This window comes from Phoxinus phoxinus (assembly GCF_949152265.1).
Source record: "Phoxinus phoxinus genome assembly, chromosome: 9".
Classification (NCBI taxonomy): Eukaryota; Metazoa; Chordata; class Actinopteri; order Cypriniformes; family Leuciscidae; genus Phoxinus; species Phoxinus phoxinus.
Window position 1 is genome coordinate 33,416,963 of NC_136884.1, and position 22,675 is coordinate 33,439,637.

The 22,675-nt window shown below is 42.4% G+C and overlaps 1 protein-coding gene across 2 annotated transcripts; it reads left to right on the forward strand.

The window, feature by feature from the left end:
- Positions 1-3,209: 3,209 nt before the first annotated feature.
- Positions 3,210-22,236, forward strand: LOC307004710 (E3 ubiquitin/ISG15 ligase TRIM25-like). 2 transcript variants are annotated; one of them, XM_079624118.1, is made up of 5 exons: positions 3,210-3,853; positions 7,355-7,450; positions 7,538-7,771; positions 17,640-17,799; positions 20,350-22,236. In XM_079624118.1, exons 1-5 carry the CDS (start codon positions 3,281-3,283, stop codon positions 20,511-20,513), a joined length of 1,227 nt encoding a protein of 408 aa, XP_079480244.1. In that variant the 5' UTR covers positions 3,210-3,280; the 3' UTR covers positions 20,514-22,236. The 2 variants fall into 2 exon arrangements, with proteins under 2 accessions (XP_079480244.1, XP_079480245.1); XM_079624119.1 differs by lacking the exon at positions 20,350-22,236 and adding an exon at positions 17,950-18,747 and having other exon boundaries at positions 3,216-3,853.
- The last annotated feature ends 439 nt before the right edge of the window (positions 22,237-22,675 follow it).

The following is a 22,675-nucleotide window of genomic DNA, read 5'->3' on the forward strand; positions in this document are numbered from 1 at the left end:
ACTTAAACTTGAGTCTTATATCTTTTTAATGATGTATAGTTTGTCAAGTTAATAATATTAAATCTGATAGTAACTTTGAACTATTTAAACAAAAAAAACGCTTTAGTGCGCCGAATATGTTAAAACCCCATAAAAAATATGCTTAACCCCTTAAGCACCCCCTTTTTTTTAATAGACATGAAAATGCGCATTCCGAACTTAAATGGTTGTAATTCAAGAATGCTTTGGAATATAGATGTAAGATTGGTCTTGTTTTAAAGAAGACATTTGGCAGTGTATTAAGATTATAGAAATAAATTAAGAAATATAAACAGAAAAAAGTTATAGAAGTTTGAGTTTATGAAAATGTACAATGTAAAGTTTTTAATTATTCATATTTTATATAAAATATAAATTTTCAAAACCTGGTGGACTCTAAAAATGCAAAAAAATCAAAGCCAAAAATCTGAACAAGTTGTGTTTAAAATTTTAGGTTGATATCTCAAAAAATAAGCTTTCAGTGAGATTTTGTTTGGGCGCAGTACCAAACTTTTTAAATGGTTGACATTACTGCCCATATAAGGGCGCCTCCATTTCCATATGTTGTTTGAGTGATCTGAACCATTATTTTTACAATTTTCATACAATTTATGAAGTAGACATCCTATTCAGAAGTATTATTGGAAGTTTGGCAGATTTTGAAATGAATTCAACTGGATTGCTAATTTATTACTGGATATTTATTAAACAGGATATTACTGTTTTAAATATGTAATGGCTGATGCCAATATAAGGGGTTAATCCCATATCTGGAATGGTAATGCTTGAAAGTTCTGTTTTCCCCCCGATTTGTACTGGGGAGAACTTTGGTTATACCAGCTGTAATCCACTAGACAGAAAGGTCATCTTGGTCTTAAATTGAAGCTTATAAACCTGGGAAGTTTTTCATGTACATTTGAGGCAGTGATATGTATAATAAAATGTTTGAAAATTATAACTTTTGATGACAATTTGTCAGGCGGATAGACATTTTTTGGTCTTTTGGGGTATTTTGAGGGTGATATTTGACAGCAAAAAGGCAGCAATCCCCAGAATTTTATTCTGCTAGTTTCCCCTATGTGTCATGATACACCATGCAATATTTTAGGGTTATATGACCATTTATGTAGCTGCACTACCTTAATATTCACAACTACATAATTATTTCAAAAGCTTTTCCCAAAAAGGGAGTTTTTTGGCCCCTGAGACCAAACGGGGCTGAGTTGGGTGTGGTCATTATCAACTTGTGATGGCCCAAGGTATAAGATAATAGGAAATAATAGTGAAAAAAAAGGTAGCAAAAAACATCCTGAGGAGTGGACCTGGCTCCTGGCCTATTATACATCTTTTGAAATCTTTTGAAATTCAGGGTGATAGTGTAACGTTGTGGTTGAATCAAAGGAGGAAGCAGGATCCACCTGCAGCTAGTAATGGCAATTTCATAACACTGCTTCATTAAGCCTTTACGAACATTTAGTTCCGAATCAATGGTTCGGAGCATGTATCAAACTGCCAGAGTCACGTGATTTCAGTAAACGAGGCTTCATGACGTCATAACTGTTCGAAACACTTTGAAATTGAATTGGTTCACCACTGGGGGCGATGATCTCTGTCACCCGAATCATAAGGAGTGACTGAGATCCAATGAACAAGTGTCTGTGGGTTTTACCTGATCTCTGATCAGTTTTATACATTTGTAGATGTTTTAATTAGACATTAGTATAATTAAAATAAATAATGGTAGTTAAGAGTCTTATTGGCCTGTTTAGATGAACCATTCATAGAACAAACAAAACAAACCCTGACAATTGATAAAATAACATATATACACTTGATAATCTCATTAGATTATTAGATAATTCCATTTGAAAGATTTTACTTTCAATAAAAAAAATTGCAATAGATTTGTAAAAGCGTGTTTTTATGCATGTTTGGCACTGTTCTGACCACTAGAGGTCACAGTCGAGTTAGGTGTCGGATTGTTCCGAAGCCATGACACAATACGGCACATTTGCTATGTGCAAATGTACATTTGTTTCAGTGTTCCACGAAACTTCAATCTGCCCACCCCTACATGCAGCACACTTTATTAAATAAACTCAAAACTAGACAAAGACAAACTCAGACTAGGGAAACAGGACAGGGACTCACCAAGACTGAACTGAACTAGACACAGGGCTTAAATACAAAGACAAACTAACTAAACAAGATAACAAGGGGCCATGGCTAATCAGAAACACCTGGGGAGACTAATAAAAAAGAAACACTACAAAGGACTACAAAACATGGCACAGAACAGGAAATAACAAAAGTCCACACAAGACAAGGGGGAACACAAGACAGGAATCATGAAAGATAGGATGTTCGGATCATATTACTCACTCAGATCTTTAAGTCTCTTTTAGAAAAAAAATAGATACAATATTTAGTATTATAATTTAATATTAAGTGCACACTTTTGGGACTACTGAATCACAAGGACGGTCAATAAACACCAGTGCACTGAAATGCTATTGTGACTGAGTCATAATTTCTTGTACAGGTAATACTTGATGTATTACCATCATGCCTCGTCACACTGCTTTCCAGACACGCCTGTTTTGCATACGGCACTCAAACACAGAACCAGGAAACAGGAATCACATGAGTTCAGGGAAACTGAAACTGAAGTAAAATTGAGCTGTGTGTTTGTGTCTCTGTATACATGCAGTAAAATGGCAGAAGCCAGAATTTCTCAGGATGAGTTCATGTGTTCAGTGTGTCTGGATCTCCTGAAGGATCCAGTGGCCATTCCCTGCAAGTTTCTGTAGACTCGTAACTGCGTGTACCATTTACTGGTCACCATACACACAGATGCCAGACCGAGCTACAAACAAACAATGGGCCGTGTTAGGCGCTTCTCAATGAGTTTAGTGTTAAAGACAAATAGGCATAACCTTTCAAAAAGACTCACATTCTCCCGTTTGCACAGCCGATACACATAGAGGCTCACTCTTCAACTCACACCGCACTAATGTTTTCCTGTCCATGTCTAGCGACACATTTAAAGGAACTTATGCAACCTGATCCAAATAATCAGTGCCAGTGAGCAGGCCTTAAAGGTACACTTCCTGTCTCAACCACCCTACCCACTACACAGACACGCTGTACACAGCACTCAAACATAGAACCAGGAAACAGGAAACAGTTTCAGTTCAAGGAAACTGAAACTGAAGTGAAGTTGAGCTGTTGTGTGATTGTATCTCTGTATTTATGCAGTAAAATGGCAGAAGCCAGGTTTTCTCATGATGAGTTCCTGTGTTCAGTGTGTCTGGATCTCCTGAAGGATCCAGTGACCACTTCCTGTGGACACAGTTTCTGTAAGATCTGTATTACAGGCCGCTGGGATCAGGAGGATCAGAAGAGAGTCTACAGCTGCCCTCAGTGCAGACAGACCTTCAGGCCAAGACCTGCTTTAGCTAAAAACACCATGCTGGCTGAAGTGGTGGAGAAACTGAGGAAGCGTAAACTTCCTGCTGACTGTTACGCTGGAGCTGGAGATGTGCAGTGTGACGTCTGTACTGGAAGAAAACACAAAGCCGTCAAGTCCTGTCTGTGGTGTCTGAACTCTTACTGCCAGAGTCACCTTGAACAACATGAGAGTTTCTTTAAAAGAAAGAGACACAATCTGACTGATGCCATTGGACGACTGCAGGAGATGATCTGCCAGAAACACGACAAGCTCCTCGAGGTTTTCTGCCGCACTGATCTGAAGTGTATATGTCTGCTGTGTACGATGGATGAACATAAAAACCACGACACCGTATCAGCTGCAGCACAGAGGACAGAGAAACAGGTATGAACTTAAAGAGTCCCGTCATGCTCATTTACAGGCTCATAATATTGTCTATTTTTTTACTAGAATATATTTACATAATTTAATGTCTGTTTTCACCCTCTGTCTGAACACTGTTTTAGTTTCTTTAAAACCCGCCTTTCGAAAATCGCAGTCTCCTCTGATTGGTCAGCTTGCCCCAGTCTGTTGAGATTGGTCTAATGCTTAGAGTGTGTCGGAAATGTGACGCGCCTTAAAATAAAGAAAACTTAAACAGCGATGGGGAGGTGGAGGGATGCCGGAAGAATTGACGCTGGGACGGCGCAATAATAATGATTGACAGGACTGAATGATTAGGCTCCTCCTGAACCTACGTTTGCAACTTAATTTATAACATCTGACCTGCATCAAACTGCATTGTTCAGAAAACAGTTGTTATAGAAGAAAACTCAAGACTACAATGAAAGCGTTTCAGGGAGTTCAGAAACAGTGACACTGATATAGAGAATAACTCCCGCTAGAGGGACTTTGTAACTTTGCAGAGCCTTTTCATGCTTAAACAGCAACATTACACATGAAAGAAAGATGAAAAAGCATAATATGACCCCTTTTAGTAGTCAAATGTTTTTTCATTTTCATCGCTTAGTCATGTTATTCAAAACTGGTATGACTTGCTTTTTTTCTGATGAACACAGAAAAAGGTATTTTAAGGACTGTCTCATTTGGCAATAAGTGAAAGTGAAAAGGGTCCAAAAGTTTCAATCTTAAAAAATGGACATTAAGTAGCATAAAAGTGAATAAAATAATTAAAGTTCTAAAGCGATAAGAATAGGCTTGCTCGATTTCATGCAGCGCTGTGCAGACCGATCGCTAACTGACTTGAAACAGTGAATGCCGGTTAGAAATTTTGTCCGACCTGAGATAGTGGCAACGGCATCAAAGTAGCGCAAGACTAATTCAAGAGCATTTTGCAAAGCTTCTCCAGAGCTCTAATGACGACACAGCTGTCCCACGATGACAACGATGTTTCTTGGTCATTCTCACACCCACTAATGCTCACAAATCTGTTTTTTATAACAGTAAAAGCTCTTTTCATGTAATCGTAAAATCGTTATATTGTCACATCCATCCATCCATCCATCTTCTTCCGCTTATCCGGGGCCGGGTCGCGGGGGCAGCAGTCTAAGCAGAGATGCCCAGAGTTCCCTCTCCCTAGCCACTTCTTCCAGCTCTTCCGGGGGGAGACCGAGGCGTTCCCAGGCCAGCCGGGAGACATAGTCTCTCCAGCATGTCCTAGGTCTTCCCCGGGATCTCCTCCCGGTGGGATGCGCCCGGAACACCTTCCCGGGAAGGCGTCCACGAGGCATCCGGAACAGATGCCCAAGCCACCTCAGCTGGCCCCTCTCGATGTGGAGGAGCAGCGGCTCTACTCTGAGCTCCTCCCGAGTGACCGAGCTCCTCACCCTATCTCTAAGGGATCGCCCAGCCACCCTGCGGAGAAAGCTCATTTCGGCCGCCTGTATCCGGGATCTTGTCCTTTCGCTCATGACCAAAAGCTCATGACCATAGGTGAGAGTAGGAACGTAGATTGACCGGTAAATCGAGAGCTTCGCCTTGCGGCTCAGCTCTTTCTTCACCACGACAGACCGGTACATCGACCGCATTACTGCGGAAGCTGCACCGATCCGTCTGTCAATCTCCCGTTCCATCCTTCCCTCACTCGTGAACAAGACCCCAAGATACTTGAACTCCTCCACTTGAGGCAGGAACTCTCCACCAACCTGAAGTAGGCAAGCCACCTTTTTCCGACTGAGGACCATGGCCTCGGATTTGGATGTGCTGATTCTCATCCCAGCCGCTTCACACTCGGCTGCAAACCGTCCTAGTGCATGCTGAAGTTCCTGGTCTGAAGGGGCCAACACGACAACACCATCTGCAAAGAGCAGAGACGAAATCGTGTTGTTCCCAAACCAGACGACCTCCGGACCCTGGCTGCGCCTAGAAATTCTGTCCATAAAAATTATGAACAGAACCGGCGACAAAGGGCAGCCCTGCCGGAGTCCAACATGCACCGGGAAGAAGTCTGACTTACTGCCGGCAAACATATATTGTCACATGTTTATCAAAATAAAATGTATTAAAAAACATAGACCCCACTACATTGGTATTTAAATTACCACCTAGTAGAGCACCATCGCGGGAGTACCCCACAGGCCTGCTAGGGGTGATGGGGGTACGTGGCAAGCAGGGCGGGGCTGAGAGCCGTGAGAGAACGGCGTGAGGCTGACTGATGATGAGCTCACCGGTCTCGTATTTCTCACGGAGGAGCTTTGGAAGCATATAAAGAAGGAGTGACGACAGTGAAGGACGAGAAAGGACCAGGCCTGAACTTACGTTGTGTTTTGTTTGTTTTATAATGTGTGTGCAGCAGTAGTCTTTTACTTTTGTTTTGTGTTTGTTTTGGAATTAAACGTTCGCCTGTTCCCGCCTCCTTCTTTCAAACCTTGTTACATTGACAATATTGGATTAATTTCACTTCAGCTGTGATAAAGTATGCAAACACAGCATCACTATGGGAAGCAGAAAGTGTCAGACTTCACGTCTGTTTTCAGCTCATCCCCGACTGCAAGTGGCAACTCTCAACGGTTGCTTACTACCAGCCTGTTTACCTGATGATTTGTGTGATGTTTCTCCTGTCATTGGTATGTTTAGACAACTCCGAAAACAACGACAAACACTTCACATCTCTCAATACAATTGTCATTGAAGACCTAGAAGCTAAACGGTGCTTACACAACAAACAAAATAATTATTAAGCATGCTACATAAAATATAAAAGCAAAAATTATTAATAACACTTTCAGGTTGTGATGCGGAGGAGGAAGCTGATGCAAATACACTTGGAACTGAACCTTCCTTCAATATCAGCCGACTCGCGAATCCAAGTTTGATTGCATTTAAAAAGCAATCGTCTTGAAAATGGCGCGAGCAAAGCACAAGGCTCGGACTATACTTCTGTGGTATAGTGAATTGTAGCCACTTAGTCTTCAAATGCTCCTCCTTGGGCAGATGAAAAAGGTTTGCTTTTGAGCCGCACTTCAGAACACAGCGTCTCGTCGCCCTGATGTTTTCCCTGCTGGCCTTGGAGCGCAATAAGTGGGCGTATCGTATTCAAATAACTTGACAAGTTGACGTCATCTAGTCAGAGAAAAAGCTTCGGTCTTCTAACGATTCATAAAAATGACTCAGAGTCGACTCTCACTTTTGAAAGACAATAACTTTATATACGGTGCACTTTCATATTTCAAACTTTGCAGGATGTTTTTGTTCACTTAGATCTATGTTACACACTACATGAAAGGTAAATTTCAAAATTCCATAATAGGTGCCCTTTAAATAAATTGATGAAAATAACCTTACCATGCAAGATCTTTAACCCTTCAGTCTCAATACTTCACCGTTATTGGATTCATCTTATTACGATGTATGTGATGTTTCTCCTGTCATTGGTTTGTCCTTTAGCACCAGCTGAAGGAGACGCAGAGGTCGTTCCAGCAGAGGATCCAGCAGAGAGAGAAAGATCTTCAGCAGCTGAGAGAGGCTGTGGCGTCTCATAAGGTGAGTCTGGAGAAGAAGAGAAGTGTGAGACGTCTCAGTCAGGACTCACTGAAGCTCACTGTGTGATTGTGATGTGTGTCCTAACAGCGCTCTGCACAGACAGCAGTGGAGGACAGTGAGAAGATCTTCACTGAGTTCATCCACTCCATTGAGAGAAGCCACTCTGAGGCGACACAGCGGATCAGAGATCAGGAAAAGACTGCAGTGAGTCGAGCTGAAGGACGACTGGAGGAACTGGAGCAGGAGATCAATGATCTGAGGAGGAGAGACGCTGAGCTGGAGCAGCTTTCACACACACAGGATCACATCCATTTCCTGCAGGTAACAGAGATCTAGAAGAACAGGATCATAGTGGACTAGAGCAAGAGACTCACAGAGAAACATTTCATGAGAGCAGAATGAGCCGTTGACTGAAGTGTTGATCTGTGTGTTCTGTTATTATATACCGTAAAACTTCAAATAATAGCCGAGTCCCAAATAGACGCCTGTCTCTTTTACACGCCTGGTGTGGCTACAGGTTTGGATAAATAAAGGCTGGTCTCAAATAGAGGCCGGGTCTGTTTTTTAGTTTTGGGTTGTATTAAATCTTCTAAAACCCGTCAGATCGTCTGTTTAAACCAGTTCTATGGTGTAGATTGGGCACGCAAGAGAGCCCTGCGCATTTGGGCGGGAGCTGTTAGCGCAAGCAAGGTAGGCAGAGAGAGTTAGCGGTGCGTCGCGTCTATGACAACTCAAGGTATCGCACACCGCACGAGAAGCGTTGCGTCTATGAAAATTCGAGGTATCGCACACCGCACGAGAAGTGCACCGCGTCTATGACAACTCAAGGTATCGCACACCGCACGAGAAGCATCGCGTCTATGACAACTCGAGGTATCGCACACCGCACGAGAAGCGTCGCGTCTATGACAACTCGAGGTATCGCACACCGCACGAGAAGCGCCGCGTCTATGACAACTCGAGGTATCGCACACCGCACGAGAAGTGCCGCACCGCGTCTATGACAACTCTGTCACAGTGTCTGGTGGTTCCCTGGGTTTAACACTAGAGGTCTCAGTTTTCATGGTGTCTAGGCATTTTCACTACATTTCCCATAATCCTGTCTGTCACTGATTGTTCATTTCCTTCAGCTGTTTCTCGTCACCTTGTTTGCACTTGTGTATATATACCCTGTCTGTTTCAGTGTTTGTCACGGAGTCCTTGTTTAACCCTCTGGGGTCTGAGGTGTTTTCTGGGTCCTGGAGGTGTTCTGACATGCTCTAACATTTGTGCTTATTTCTGTTACTTGTGACATTTTCATGACTAAAGTATTATTACACTGCATTCATCACAAACTCTGCTACAATAATATGTCAGCAGCATGTATGTAAAAGTTTGTAGTTTTGAGATAATAACATTTATGTGTGGTTTGTGAAAATGACCAAAAAAAAGTCACTGAAATAATGTCATGAAACACAAACTAATTATTTATTCGCAAGGCTTTTGAAAATTGTATCACGTAGCCTAGAATATTTGCTCCAAAACTATGTGAAAATCATCCTGAATACTCATTCAGATAAGACAATATATTGATTTAAAATTTGTATGACATGTTTTGTGTAAGAAAGCTTTATGCGAGGAGGCGTTAACCACCATGAATATTGAGTGTTTCACACCTGAGAGAGACAAAGAGCCTCCCATAATGGCCCTATTATGAGCTCTCAGGCACTATCATTACATTACCTTGCACAAAGAATGAGGAGATTTTAAAAAGAACGGCTTTTTGATTGTTTGAATTTATTTACAACACAACATCATCCAAAGATACACAACAAATGGCAAAAAAGCACATTATTTAACACACTAAACTAAAGACAGAGACTTAACCAGTCACACACCTTTCCTTTCCTGAAACATAGTGCATAGCCTACCTGTCATTTCCAAGGTGTTTGATTTTTCACTTTACCTCCTCATGCTCATGTTGAAGTCAGCAGGACGGGTAGCTACCTAAAAAATATATATATATATATAAAAAAGCTGTGAACATGCTGATATCAAGAAGAAACCAGGGCTGCATGATTGTGGGAAGACATTTTAGATTTCTGGTGAAAATTCCTTTTTAAAATTTACAAAATACACACACACACACATATATATATATATATATATACATATATATATATTTGTTGTGCCTTGTAGGCATATACCTGCAGGGCTGAATCAAATAATAAGAACAATAGTATAGCAGGCATAGTTAAAAAGGAACACTTCAGTAACACTACACTTGAGAAAAACATATTGATTATCATATGTTACTTCAAATGTTTACATTGATATGACGTTATGAAATGAGATTGGAGTAAAATCATGGTGCGTTTTGCTTTTCAAACGCACGTCGCGCGACTGCGTTTTCAAACTCTCACAGCGCGTGCAGGGAACATTCACTGAAGCATCGAGCAACAGTTCAATGGCAATATGAAGTTTATGCAACAATAACACTAACTAATATAATTCAGGATTATTTCTTACCTTAAAATCGTTCTTGTCTTCAAATCGCGATCTTCTTCTTCAGATGTAAACCCAATAATCTCACAGCATGTCCTTCAAACTCGACGACTGAAGAGGACTGATAAAGTTTGCCGCTTTGTTGTTGAGGTAATGGGGGCGTTCGCGCGACACATGGACGATTTGCATCTCTATATGTTTTGCGCGTGTGGGTGTGGTCACATTAAAACTAATGAGGAAGGGTTAGAGAAACTGAATATCTTGTTGGTTTTATACAAATTACTTAAACTATTATATTATAATATTATAATATTATAATATTTGTTTTCGTTTTGAATCAGATAATTTAAAACTACACACTTAAATGATTATAAATATATAGAGCTCACAAATGTGTGACAAGTATTCGCTGAGTTTTTTTTATGTTTAGAGACGTGCTCAAGAAAAAAAAGTTCACGAGACGGAGAGGCAGAAAGCACACCCTGTTTAATTTCTTTATTTTACAAAGCACAACGTTTTGTTTTGATTGTAAGTGGACACATACAAAAGTAGACATCTCACAGATTCTTTTTTTATTTTTATTAAGTCTGTATGACCACAAATGACAGAGTATTTTAAGTTTATTCAGCTGCTATGTGGAAAAAAACACGCAAATCACGCCGGCGTGATTGCCGACCCCAGGGGGTTAATGTCCCCACACTTCTGTTCCTGCCTGTTACTGTTCATGTCTTGTGTTTTTGGAATGCTTACATGGTATTTGACCCCTGCCTGGACTAGTTGTGAGTTCGGATTACCCTTTAATAAAATACTGCACTTGGATCTTCTCGTCTTGTGTGTGATCGTGACAGAAGGACTCCGTCACAACAAGATCCAGCAGTATGGATTTTTGTGGGTTTTCCTCAACCACAAGGTCAGAGAGGAGGCAGCAGAGGGGGAATTCGCAAGCTGGAGAGGTTCCGCCTCTTATGAACATTTTTCAGTGGTTTGAGTTATGGGCTCGGATCACTGAGGAGACTATGGCGGTCAATTCCCCTGAGCCCACTTCCATCAGGCACGGACACTCATTTGAGGGAACCCACCTGGCCAAGTTTTCTGGGACCCGTGGAGGCCGCAGGGGAGGTGGTACTAGAGGCGACTTCCAGCACCACTCCACGCCTCAGTCTCTCCTCCATCCTGGACCAGTGATGCTCGACCCAGAGCTCCCTTCACCGTGGTTCCTGTCCCGCCCGGAGCCTACTCCTCGCCATCAGAAGAGGAGGAGGAGGAGGAGGACCTCCAGCCTCTCCAAAGACCCAGAGGCCGTGCCCGAGCAGGCCGCTGTCTTCCCGGAGGCCGTGCCCGTGCAGCCCGCTGTTGTTACGGAGACCATTCTCGAGCAGGCCGCTGTGTACCTGAGAGCCGTGCCCATACAGCCCGCTGTCGTCCCAGAGGCCGTTCCTGTGCAGCCCGCTGTCGTCCCAGAGGCCGTGTCCGTGCAGCCCGCTGTCGTCCCCGTGCAGTCCGCTGTCATCCAGGAGGCCGTGCCTGTGCAGCCCGCTGTCGTCCCCGTGCAGTCCGCTGTCGTCCCGGAGGTCGTTCCCGTGCAGCCCGCTGTCGTCTCGGAACTGCCCACCATCAGTCCGGCCACAGCCAAGAGGGCGGTGTTCCTCTTTTACGCAGTAGCGGTTCTGCATGGATGGAGGAAGCACACGTCTGCCAAACCTGAGCTTCACGTCACGCCTGCCGAGCCTGAGCTTCACGTCACGCCCGCCGAGCCTGAGCTTCACGTCACGCCTGCCGAGCCTGTTCCTGAGCCGGTGCCCGTGTCTGTTGCAGTTCCTGAGCCGGTGGTGTCTGTTGCAGTTCCTGAGCCGGTGGTGTCTGTTGCAGTTCCTGAGCCGGTGGTGTCTGTTGCAGTTCCTGAGCCGGTGGTGTCTGTTGCAGTTCCTGAGCCGGTGGTGTCTGTTGCAGTTCCTGAGCCGGTGGTGTCTGTTGCAGTTCCTGAGCCGGTGGTGTCTGTTGCAGTTCCTGAGCCGGTGGTGTCTGTTGCAGTTCCTAGTTCCTGAGCCGGTGGTGTCTGTTGCTGTTGTAGTTCCTGAGCCGGTGGTGTCTGTTGCTGTTGTAGTTCCTGAGCCGGTGGTGTCTGTTCCAGTTCCTGAGCCGGTGGTGTCTGTGACAGTTCCTGAGCCGGTGGTGTCTGTGACTGTTCCTGAGCCGGTGGTGTCTGTTCCAGTTCCTGAGCCGGTGGTGTCTGTGACTGTTCCTGAGCCGGTGGTGTCTGTGACTGTTCCTGAGCCGGTGGTGTCTGTGACTGTTCCTGAGCCAGGGTCTGTCTCTGTTCCGCCTTGGTCTCACCGCCGTGGCCGCCCGAGGGGTCGTCTCCGCCCTGGCCACCCGATGGACTGTCTGCTTCGCCCTGGGCGCCCAATGGATTGTCTGTTTCGCCCTGGCCGGTGCTTAAGCTGTTCCCCCTTGTTCCTGTTCCCCTCCATGGACCTGGTCCCCCATCCCACCCCCTGACCCTCCACCTTTCCTCCTCCCGCCTGGACTCTTGTTTTGTTTGTTTCTTGTGGTCTTGGAGCGTCTGGTAGCCGCTCCGTAGAGGGAAGGTTATGTCACAGTGTCTGGTGGTTCCCTGGGTTTAACACTAGAGGTCTCAGTTTTCATGGTGTCTAGGCATTTTCACTACATTTCCCATAATCCTGTCTGTCACTGATTGTTCATTTCCTTCAGCTGTTTCTCGTCACCTTGTTTGCACTTGTGTATATATACCCTGTCTGTCTTAGTGTTTGTCACGGAGTCCTTGTTTAATGTCCCCACACTTCTGTTCCTGCCTGTTACTGTTCATGTCTTGTGTTTTTGGATTGCTTACATGGTATTTGACCCCTGCCTGGACTAGTTGTGAGTACGGATTACCTTTTAATAAAATACTGCACTTGGATCTTCTCGTCTTGTGTGTGATCGTGACAAACTCGAGGTATCGCACACCGCACGAGAAGCGCCGCATCTATGACAACTCGAGGTATCGCACACCGGACGAGAAGCACCGCATCTACGACAACACGAGGTATCGCACACCGCACGAGAAGTGCCGCACCGCGTCTATGACAACTCGAGGTATCACACACCGCACAAGAAGCGCCACATCTATGACAACACGAGGTATCGCACACCGCACGAGAAGTGCCGCACCGCATCTATGACAACTCGAGGTATCGCACACCGCACGAGAAGTGCCGCACCGCATCTATGACAACTCGAGGTATCGCACACCGCACGAGAAGCGCCGCATCTATGACAACTCGAGGTATCGCACACCGGATGAGAAGCGTCGCGCCACGTCCATGACAACTCGAGGTATCGCACACCGCACGAGAAGCGCCGCGCCGCGTCTATGACAACTCGAGGTATCGCACACCGCACGAGAAGTGCCGCACCGCATCTATGACAACACGAGGTATCGCACACCGCACGAGAAGCGCCACATCTATGACAACTCGAGGTATCGCACACCGGATGAGAAGCGCCGCGCCACGTCTATGACAACTCGAGGTATCGCACACCGCACGAGAAGCGCCGCATCTATGACAACTCGAGGTATCGCACACCGGATGAGAAGCGCCGCGCCACGTCTATGACAACACGAGGTATCGCACACCGCACGAGAAGCGCCGCATCTATGACAACTCGAGGTATCGCACACCGGATGAGAAGCGCCGCGCCACGTCCATGACACTGCATGAAAAGAGCTGTATACGGACAAATACGGGATGGGAAATCTCTGCTAAACTGTAGGTTTGCCAGATAAATAAGGCAGAGTGCTTGGAAAGGTAATACACAGAAGTAAACTCGTGAAACATCCAGAAACCTTACGTATGTGGATGTATATAGGAACTGGTGGAAGTTTCCAGGAATCCTTACAGCTGGTTGTAAGGAGGGGTGGGTGGGTGGGAGGTGTGAGGTGTGAAGGGCTTTTTATATGTTAATGACCCCCAGGTAGAGGTGCCTTCTCTGTTTTCAGAGCTGGGTGGGGGACAATGTCTCGTAAAGACAGCACATACAGTATTATGGAGGTTTGCTTGAGGGTTTGATGGAGAAGCAAGCTGCAAACACTGTTCTTCTCGAAGATGCTATCCAGCGTCTTTATGCTCTTGAGCGAAAGTTTGACGAGCAAAGACCGCAAGAGGAACAAAGACCGCGGGAAGAGCCATTACATAAAAGGATAAAGAGGGCGCACAACGTGGGCATTGCGGTAAGTGTTTTATTTCATCTGTAAGTTACACAACGTCGTTTGAAAACTTTTGTTTCCAGCCAATGTAACGTTATGTGTGTATGTATTAAAGCGTTTTTCATTCAATGTTCAGTGAAGGCGCCTTCACAATTCGGAAAACAACCCACATAAATATGATCCACAAACTGGGTAAGACTGCTGTTTTTCTGCTATGTTTATTTGGCCTTTGTGGGCCATGCTGTTTATGGGGTTTTACATATTCCTTTTAAATGTATTTAATGACACACTTCTCTCTTTCCACACAGAATAAGTTCGCCTCGTAACCAAGCAGTCATGACTTATCTGCTAGAGGAATTGAAAACAACTTTTGCAGATGCAGACCCTGAGTGTATACAAGGTAATTTTAAAATGTTTGTTTAACAATTTTAATGTCCATAATTTTAGCCTCTTATATTTTGTCCATCTTATGATTTCAATAGTGTAGTTGCTGTCACTTATCTGAATTGTCTTTTATTCAGCGTGTTGCAAGACATACTTTGAAATATTTCGGAGAAAGTACAATTTGTCTCAGCCAGAAAAGTCCCAGCTAAGAGATGCCATTAAAACAGGAGCTAAAAACCGACAAAGGAAAAGACGGGTAAGTGTAGAAATTCATCAACTTGTCTTTAAAGGGATAGTTCACCCCAAATTGAAAATTCTGTTATTTTCTTCTGATAACCACAAAAAGAAAATATTTTTAGGAATGTTTGAAATCAAACTGATCATGAGCTCCAATCACTTCCATAGTATTTTTTTTCTACTTTAAAGTCAATGGGGCTCATGATTGGTTGGATTATAAACATTCCATCTTTTGTGGTTATCAGAACAAAGACATTTACAGGTTTGTAACAACATGAGAGTGAGTACATTGACAGAATTTTCATTTTTGAGTGAACTATTCCTTTAAGTTTGATACATTTCTGGGTGTTTTTAGTGGTTAACACATTGTGTGTTTTGCAGTTGCTGGATTCCAGGTCCAAGGTTGTTCAAACCGATGCAGAGAGAGAGCTTTGGCAGACTGCAACAGTGGAGGAGCTTCAGCGCAGATTGGAGGCAGACATATGCTACACTATTTTGCATCATCAGCATGTTAAGGCTGATGGAAATGGACATGATGGACCTATATTCTCTAACTGTTATAATATTGCTTGTGTTTGGTTAAATTTTATAAAAGTACTTTTTCCCCTGTACAGTTCCTATAGTTGTATTTATATATTTAATGCTTTAAGTGTTTTGGTTTAATTTTAATAAAAAGAAATTCTGAATCCATTCTGTTTTCCATTTTTGAGGGGGTTGGGTTGTATAGTGGGTGGGGTGGTTATAGTTTATTAACATAGCTGGCCAAAACCAATCAAGTCACTATGCTATGAGGGCTTGGGTTGGGCTAAATGAAAACCGTGACCAATCAAATACTAGTATCAGGAAATTGACAGGTCACTGTCCCAATAGTTTTTAGGGTTTGGGGTGTGTTTTTTTAAAACAACCAATCAATGTTGAGAAAAAACACCAATAAGGACAGCAGAGGTGTGTCAAGGTGTGAAGTGAAAGGCCTCTTGAGGTGTGAAAATGTCTCCTGACAACATTCTTCAGGGGATTACTTGCCATGGCAACAAATGGCTGCATATACCACGGGGATATCCCTTCAGCAAGATACATCCGAAATGGTATCATTACGGGAGTATCCTAACTTGGTGGAATTAGAAGTTTACCCTCAGTGGAACTAGTAGATACTTCCGAAAATCAGTGGTGTATACAGGAGTTTCCTAGTACGAATACACCTCTTTTCATGCAGTGTGACAACCTGAGGTATCACACACCGCACGAGAAGTGCCGCACCGCATCTATGACAACACGAGGTATCGCACACCGCACGAGAAGCGCCACATCTATGACAACTCGAGGTATCGCACACCGGATGAGAAGCGCCGCGCCACGTCTATGACAACACGAGGTATCGCACACCGCACGAGAAGCGCCGCATCTATGACAACTCGAGGTATCGCACACCGGATGAGAAGCGCCGCGCCACGTCCATGACAACCTGAGGTATCGCACACCGCACGAGAAGTGCCGCACCGCATCTATGACAACACGAGGTATCGCACACCGCACGAGAAGCGCCACATCTATGACAACTCGAGGTATCGCACACCGGATGAGAAGCGCCGCGCCACGTCTATGACAACTCGAGGTATCGCACACCGCACGAGAAGCGCCGCATCTATGACAACTCGAGGTATCGCACACCGGATGAGAAGCGCCGCGCCACGTCTATGACAACTCGAGTTATCGCACACCGGACGCACACTTTGTCAGTTTATGGCCAGCAATAGCCTATTGTTATGTTTAAGGACATTATGGAATTAAGATCATGTCTATGTTATGATTGTGTTGTACAATTAAACACAATCGTTGCTTAGTCTGCACTGCAGTCTGAATTCACTTTATCTCAGAGCGTCCGTTAACTGAATTGAGAATATCATCTGAAAATCCGATAGCATCAGCAATTTTCATTCAACCAGCTGATTTCTGTAAATGAATGTAAAACTAAATGTATATTGCAGCACAGGGTGAAGTCTCAACACTAAATTAAAGGCCTGTCTCATATAGACGCCTGTCTCCAATACAAGCCGGTGCAGTTCAGCGATTTTGGGGAAAAAAAGCCCGGGCTATTATTTGAAGTTTTACGGTAATCCTCAGTCAGACTCTCATCTAATCATCTTCTTTTGAAAGAGTCGCACTTACAAATGCAGTTCAGCTCTGGAAATCTCTTAGGAAACTTTTTTTTATAAAAGATATATTGGATTCCAGAAAGCAACAGCTCAAAACTTCACTAATATTTCAACTTTTTTACTTTCAGTTTCACCCAGCTAGATTCCCCATAATCTCTTTACTTATCTTTTTACAATCTTTGACTTATACTATACATTTTGAGTAAAGTTTACATTTATTCGTTTATTTTCATCAAAACATTAATTAATTTAACAGTGAAGTCCTCAAATAGGAAGTAAGGATGTATATTAGTGATGCTTCAGCGTATTTAAACCACAAAACCTGACATTGGGATCGTGTCTTTAGAGTCAGAGCCACTAACTGCTCAAAAGTTATAAATAATGGTCAATCTACTCATTGCTTTTGAACTGCTTTTCCTGGTCAAATCTACTCAGTCCTGCCATGTGACGCCATTGATGCACTTGATCTGTTACATGTATGTTATTGCCAGATGTTTGATCATCCAAGTGTTTTCCTAGAAAGTACACATTTAGTGTAAGTATCAAACGCTAGAACTTATAGCACAAGCATGATGTAATGAATATGAGAAGAATGAAGCTGGTGCTGTGAAAGTGCTGGATTGAGAGTTACTAAAGATCAACAAGAGCCGCACAAATTTGACAGTGGTGCAGGTTATTGATGAAGTGTGGAGGTGATGAGCTCTGATTTCTGTTTTTTTTGTAGAGTTTCCAGTCTCTCTCAGCTCCTCCTCAATCTACAGACGTAAATGACAATCCCTTCAGTCCTCTCTCCTCTTTTGATGGCGTGAGAGAATCTGTCCTTCGGCTGAAAGACAAACTGGAGGATTTCTGCAAAGAGGAGCTGAAGAAGATCTCTGACAGAGGTAAAGTCCTGAAGATTCTGCTCTCAGAAGTGATCCTCCATCATCTCATATCATGTAGAAGATCATATTACAAATGTCTTAGGAACGGATGAAGGGATAATTTTCTCTTGACATGATCATCACACTCTTCATGCCTGTTGATTTCCACAGTCACTTTCACCAACATTGTTCCCAGAACCAGGAACGACTTCCTACAATGTATGTCACTAAGAAAACAAGCAGAAAACTCACTGAGTGTGTTCATGTTCTTCCTGTAGAAGGTGAAGGAAAACATGACAGAAGAGATTTAGAGTTGATCATGTAAATTAGCGTTTCTCAACAGAGAACATCGGGGGAGCGATGTTTTCAAAAGGGGGTGTTCTAACAACAAAAGAAAATGGTCTGCAACATTCCAACAACATTCCACACAACATGAACATTCCAAATGCATTTGTCCGTAGCGCAGTTCAGTATGTCATAAATAGAACGTAGTGCATTTGCGCGTCCAGTGTAGACAGAATTATTGATTCACACATAGGACACACTGACGTTACCACTTCAGAATTGGGTACAGGACACAGCAATCATACGTGCACACTCGCACCACGGCACACCTCACTGTGAGCACAGCATTCAGGCAAAGAACCCACCACCACAACACAAAGATCACTTATCCTCAGTGTTGTCAGATTGGGACGGTGATTTCCAGCCCAAAAGCTCACCAAAACTTCAAGAAAAAAACGCCCAAAATTTTACTACCAAAATAATGTGATATAATTTTGTGGCCATGTCATTCAAAGTTGATAAACACAATTTGTATCTCCTTAAAACAAAATAACGATGATAAAATAAATAAAATAAAAAATAAAAATCCCAGGAAAACGGATCAAAACAGGGCAATAATTAAGGAGAATTAGCAAATATGACTTTAAATGTCCAGGTGGACACTGTCAAAATGGCAATCAAGAAATTAACCGATGACTTTAACCCTCGGAAGTACACATTGCAGAATTTAGCAGTCAAAACTGATTCATCGTTGATTCAAATCTTTTTCAGCAGCTGTCAGGGACAAGTAGAGTGCATGCAACGGTCCAGCTGATCCTGCATGTTAAACACTGCAAACACAGTTAGGAAGGGAACAGGCACCGTACGGCTATACACAAGCGAAAACAAACGAGTTAATATCGTTTGTCTGCCGGTCTAATCCCGCAGCGAATCGTACTATCCAGTCTCCCGCAACTCACGGGAACAGGACCACAGTCACAGTAACAAGATCCGATGACGTATGGCGAAAATAAAGTTAAGCAGACAGCAAAACAGGCATCCAGACAGAAGTTTAGAGACGAACCAAAGCCCACTGTAACGTACCTTGCACGTTGGCCCACACCCTAAACATAAAATACAGCACACACATAAGATATGAATTTAGCCAACCAGGCTGCTAACGATCATATGGTTATAAGCTCAGTCAAAACATACCTGTAATGCGACTCACATGGCACCGAAACTGTTGCGTATTAAGCGCATATCGCTCCTTACCAGCCTCACACGTAAAGTAACGACTTGAGAAGACAGAACAGTTCAATTGCACCTATATACTTTACAACCACAATGATAACAAAGGTTTCAGTCAAATATCTAACACACAGTATACAAGGACTCTAATAACAGTGATAATCACAAAACAGAGCAACAAGCAGCAGCAGTCGAGCAAACAGCAGAGTGAGCAAAAAGCTGGCGGCACGGAGGAGATGCGGGTGTTTAAACAGGGGGACGTGAGGAGACTGGCAGCGTGAACCGGGCATCATCTTCCCTGGTGAAGAATGACAGGCTGTGGCTCCAATGAAATCTGAAACACACAAAACAGCCTAACCACACATACACATATACACATGCATTCCTCCATATAGCGTACGTAACAAAGGTTTTTAATGTTTTCGAAAGAAGTCTCTTCTGCTCACCAAGGCTGCATTTATCCAAAAACTACAGTAAAAACAGGAATATTGTGAAATATCCCTATGATTTTAAAGAAACATTTTTTATTTAATATGAAATATGAAATTCCCTGGTGAAGAGTGACAGGCTGGCATTTATCTAAAAAATACAGTAAAACAGGAATATTGTGAAATATCCCTATGATTTTAAAGAAACATTTTCTATTTGAATATATTTTAAAATGTAAAATAAATATTTGGAATGTGTGGAGGTGTTTTTTATTTGGAATTTTGATGAGCATTGAAATATGAAATGAAATGTGGATTATTTTAAATTATTTAAAATGTGAAAATGCAAAAAGGTACAAACGTTTCAGCTATTTGCCTTTTGTCAGTTAAAATAGAAATGTTTATCAACATAATGTCTTTACTGGCTTTTTTAAAAATGTACATGGATGTAAATAAGGACTGAATTAAACTGAGGATTCAATATATTATTCAAAAACAGGATATCTTCTAAAACTAAAGGGATAAATGTGATTATTTTTCACTGAAAGCCAATTAAAAACATTCATCCAAGATTTGGGGGGATAAAAGAATCATAATTCCTGATTCTGATGTGTTTTATCTCCATCAGATTCTCATCAGCTCATTCTGGATCCGAACACCGTGAATAAACACCTCCTTCTGTCAGAGGAGAACAGAGTGATTACTGACACTGACACAGTCCAGCCTGATCGTCCAGAGAGATTTAAATATGTGCGTCAGGTGTTGTGTAGAGAGAGTGGCCCTCATTTATGAAAAGTGCGTACACCTGGCGTACACCCAAAACCACGGTGACTTTGCGATTTATCAATATGGACGTTGGCGTACGGCACGCTCAAATCCTACGCCAGGAGGTGGTGTACATGTACGCACGTTTTGAGTTAGTGCTGAAATTCGCAGAAAAACAATTCCTAACACCACAAAACGCACTGACAAACTAAAGATATGATATATTATGACCCTGTAAAAAAACAACAACATAGAAATTATAAAGTTCAGTGTTTATTTTTGTGAGTTAAGCCCGGCAGGTGCGCACGGACTGGGTTCAGTAATGAAAGGCTTTCAATGACCAAAAAATTATTCAGACTGACAAAATAATTAAAATTACGTTCTTCTTCTTCTTTTAAATAATAACAATGATACAAATAATAATAATAATAACAAAGACATTCTTCTTATAAATAACAATAAGCGTCATTAATAATCAAAATCATAATACTAAGAAGAAGAATATTACAAATTGTCATGCAATTATTCACATCATCATCACTATTGTACACCCCATTACATGTGACGTCATGCGAAATTCAACGCAAATAGTTTCAAAACACGTGCTGTAAAATAATGCATTGTGATAGGTAATTTGCTCAACCAACCAGCGATTTAAACTGGATTTCCACCGGAGAAGTTTCTCCTCTTTGCCGTCTTCCGTGTGTCCATGGCGTAAAATGAGGGCGTGGGGGAGGCGGAGACGTGAATATATGGGGGCGTGTTAATCTAATGACGATCGTTTTCAGCCGTGGCATTTATCAAGGGCAGGTGTTGCGTACACCTGAATTTCAAAGGTACGCACAGCTTCATAAATCAGACGGTGAGAGGAGTGTAAGCATAATCTTACGCCAACATATACGCCCGTTTCGACGCAAGATTGATAAATGAGGGCCAGTGTGTGTGGACGCTGTTACTGGGAGATTGAGTGGCGTGGGTATGTGTGTATATCAGTGTCATATAAGAGCATCAGCAGGAAGGGAGCGGGTGATGAGTGTGTGTTTGGACGTAATGATCAGTCCTGGAGTTTAATCTGCTCTTACTCCAGTTCCTCATTCAGACCCAATAACATAGAGACTGATCTCCCTGTAAACCCCATCAGCAAGAGAATAGGAGTGTGTGTGGATCACAGGAGAATAGGAGTGTGTGTGGATCACAGGAGAATAGGAGTGTGTGTGGATCACAGTGCAGGAACTCTGTCCTTCTACAGCGTCTCTGACACAATGAGCCTCATCCACACAGTCCAGACCACATTCACTCAACCGATCTATCCTGGGTTTAGGGTTAATCTTGCTGGATCAGTGAAACTGTCTGTGTTGATGAATGAGAACAGACTGTAGAGAGATTCTACCCATAATGCTTTGAGCTGCATGGTAAATAAGTGACAGTGAGATGTTTTAAAGTCTCTTATTTTCTCTTCATTACATTAATACTACATCTGAACTTCTGTCACTGAATTAACATGTCAGAATAAATGTGTGTAATTAATCCTCATAATAAGATCAGTGTGTGTTTGTGAGTCACGATGAGTGATAGTGTGTGTCTGTGCTTTTCTCAAACTATATTTCTGTTGATGGAAATCAGTCATTCAGTTCTTATTGTAGTGTCACAAATAATTTTTATCATTACTATCAAACGTACGTTTTATCTGAAATTATCACAGACAGGATTCATTAAAAATGTGTTATTCAATAAAAGAAATTGCCATGTAAAATTGATGAATGTCAGGTTATTAATAGATGTAAAACATATGGACCCACCCAGGTGAAAAATAAGTAGTATTAAATGTATTAAAAATATATTTGAAATTCAAATAGTATGTTTATAATACATTTGTATTTTCAACATGATTATTTAAAGTGAATTTAAAATACATTGAATTGCATTATATTCATAAAAAATATACTAGAAGTGCATTGGTAATAAATATATGCTTAATTACACTTTTAAGAAATATGCTAAACACAAGCATACTTTTAATATATTTCTATAAAGTATACTAGTAGTATATTGGTAATAAATATATGCTTATTTACACTTTTAAGAAATATGCTAAACACAAGCATACTTTTAATATATTTCTATAAAGTATACTAGTAGTATATTGGTAATAAATATATGCTTATTTACACTTTTAAGAAATATGCTAA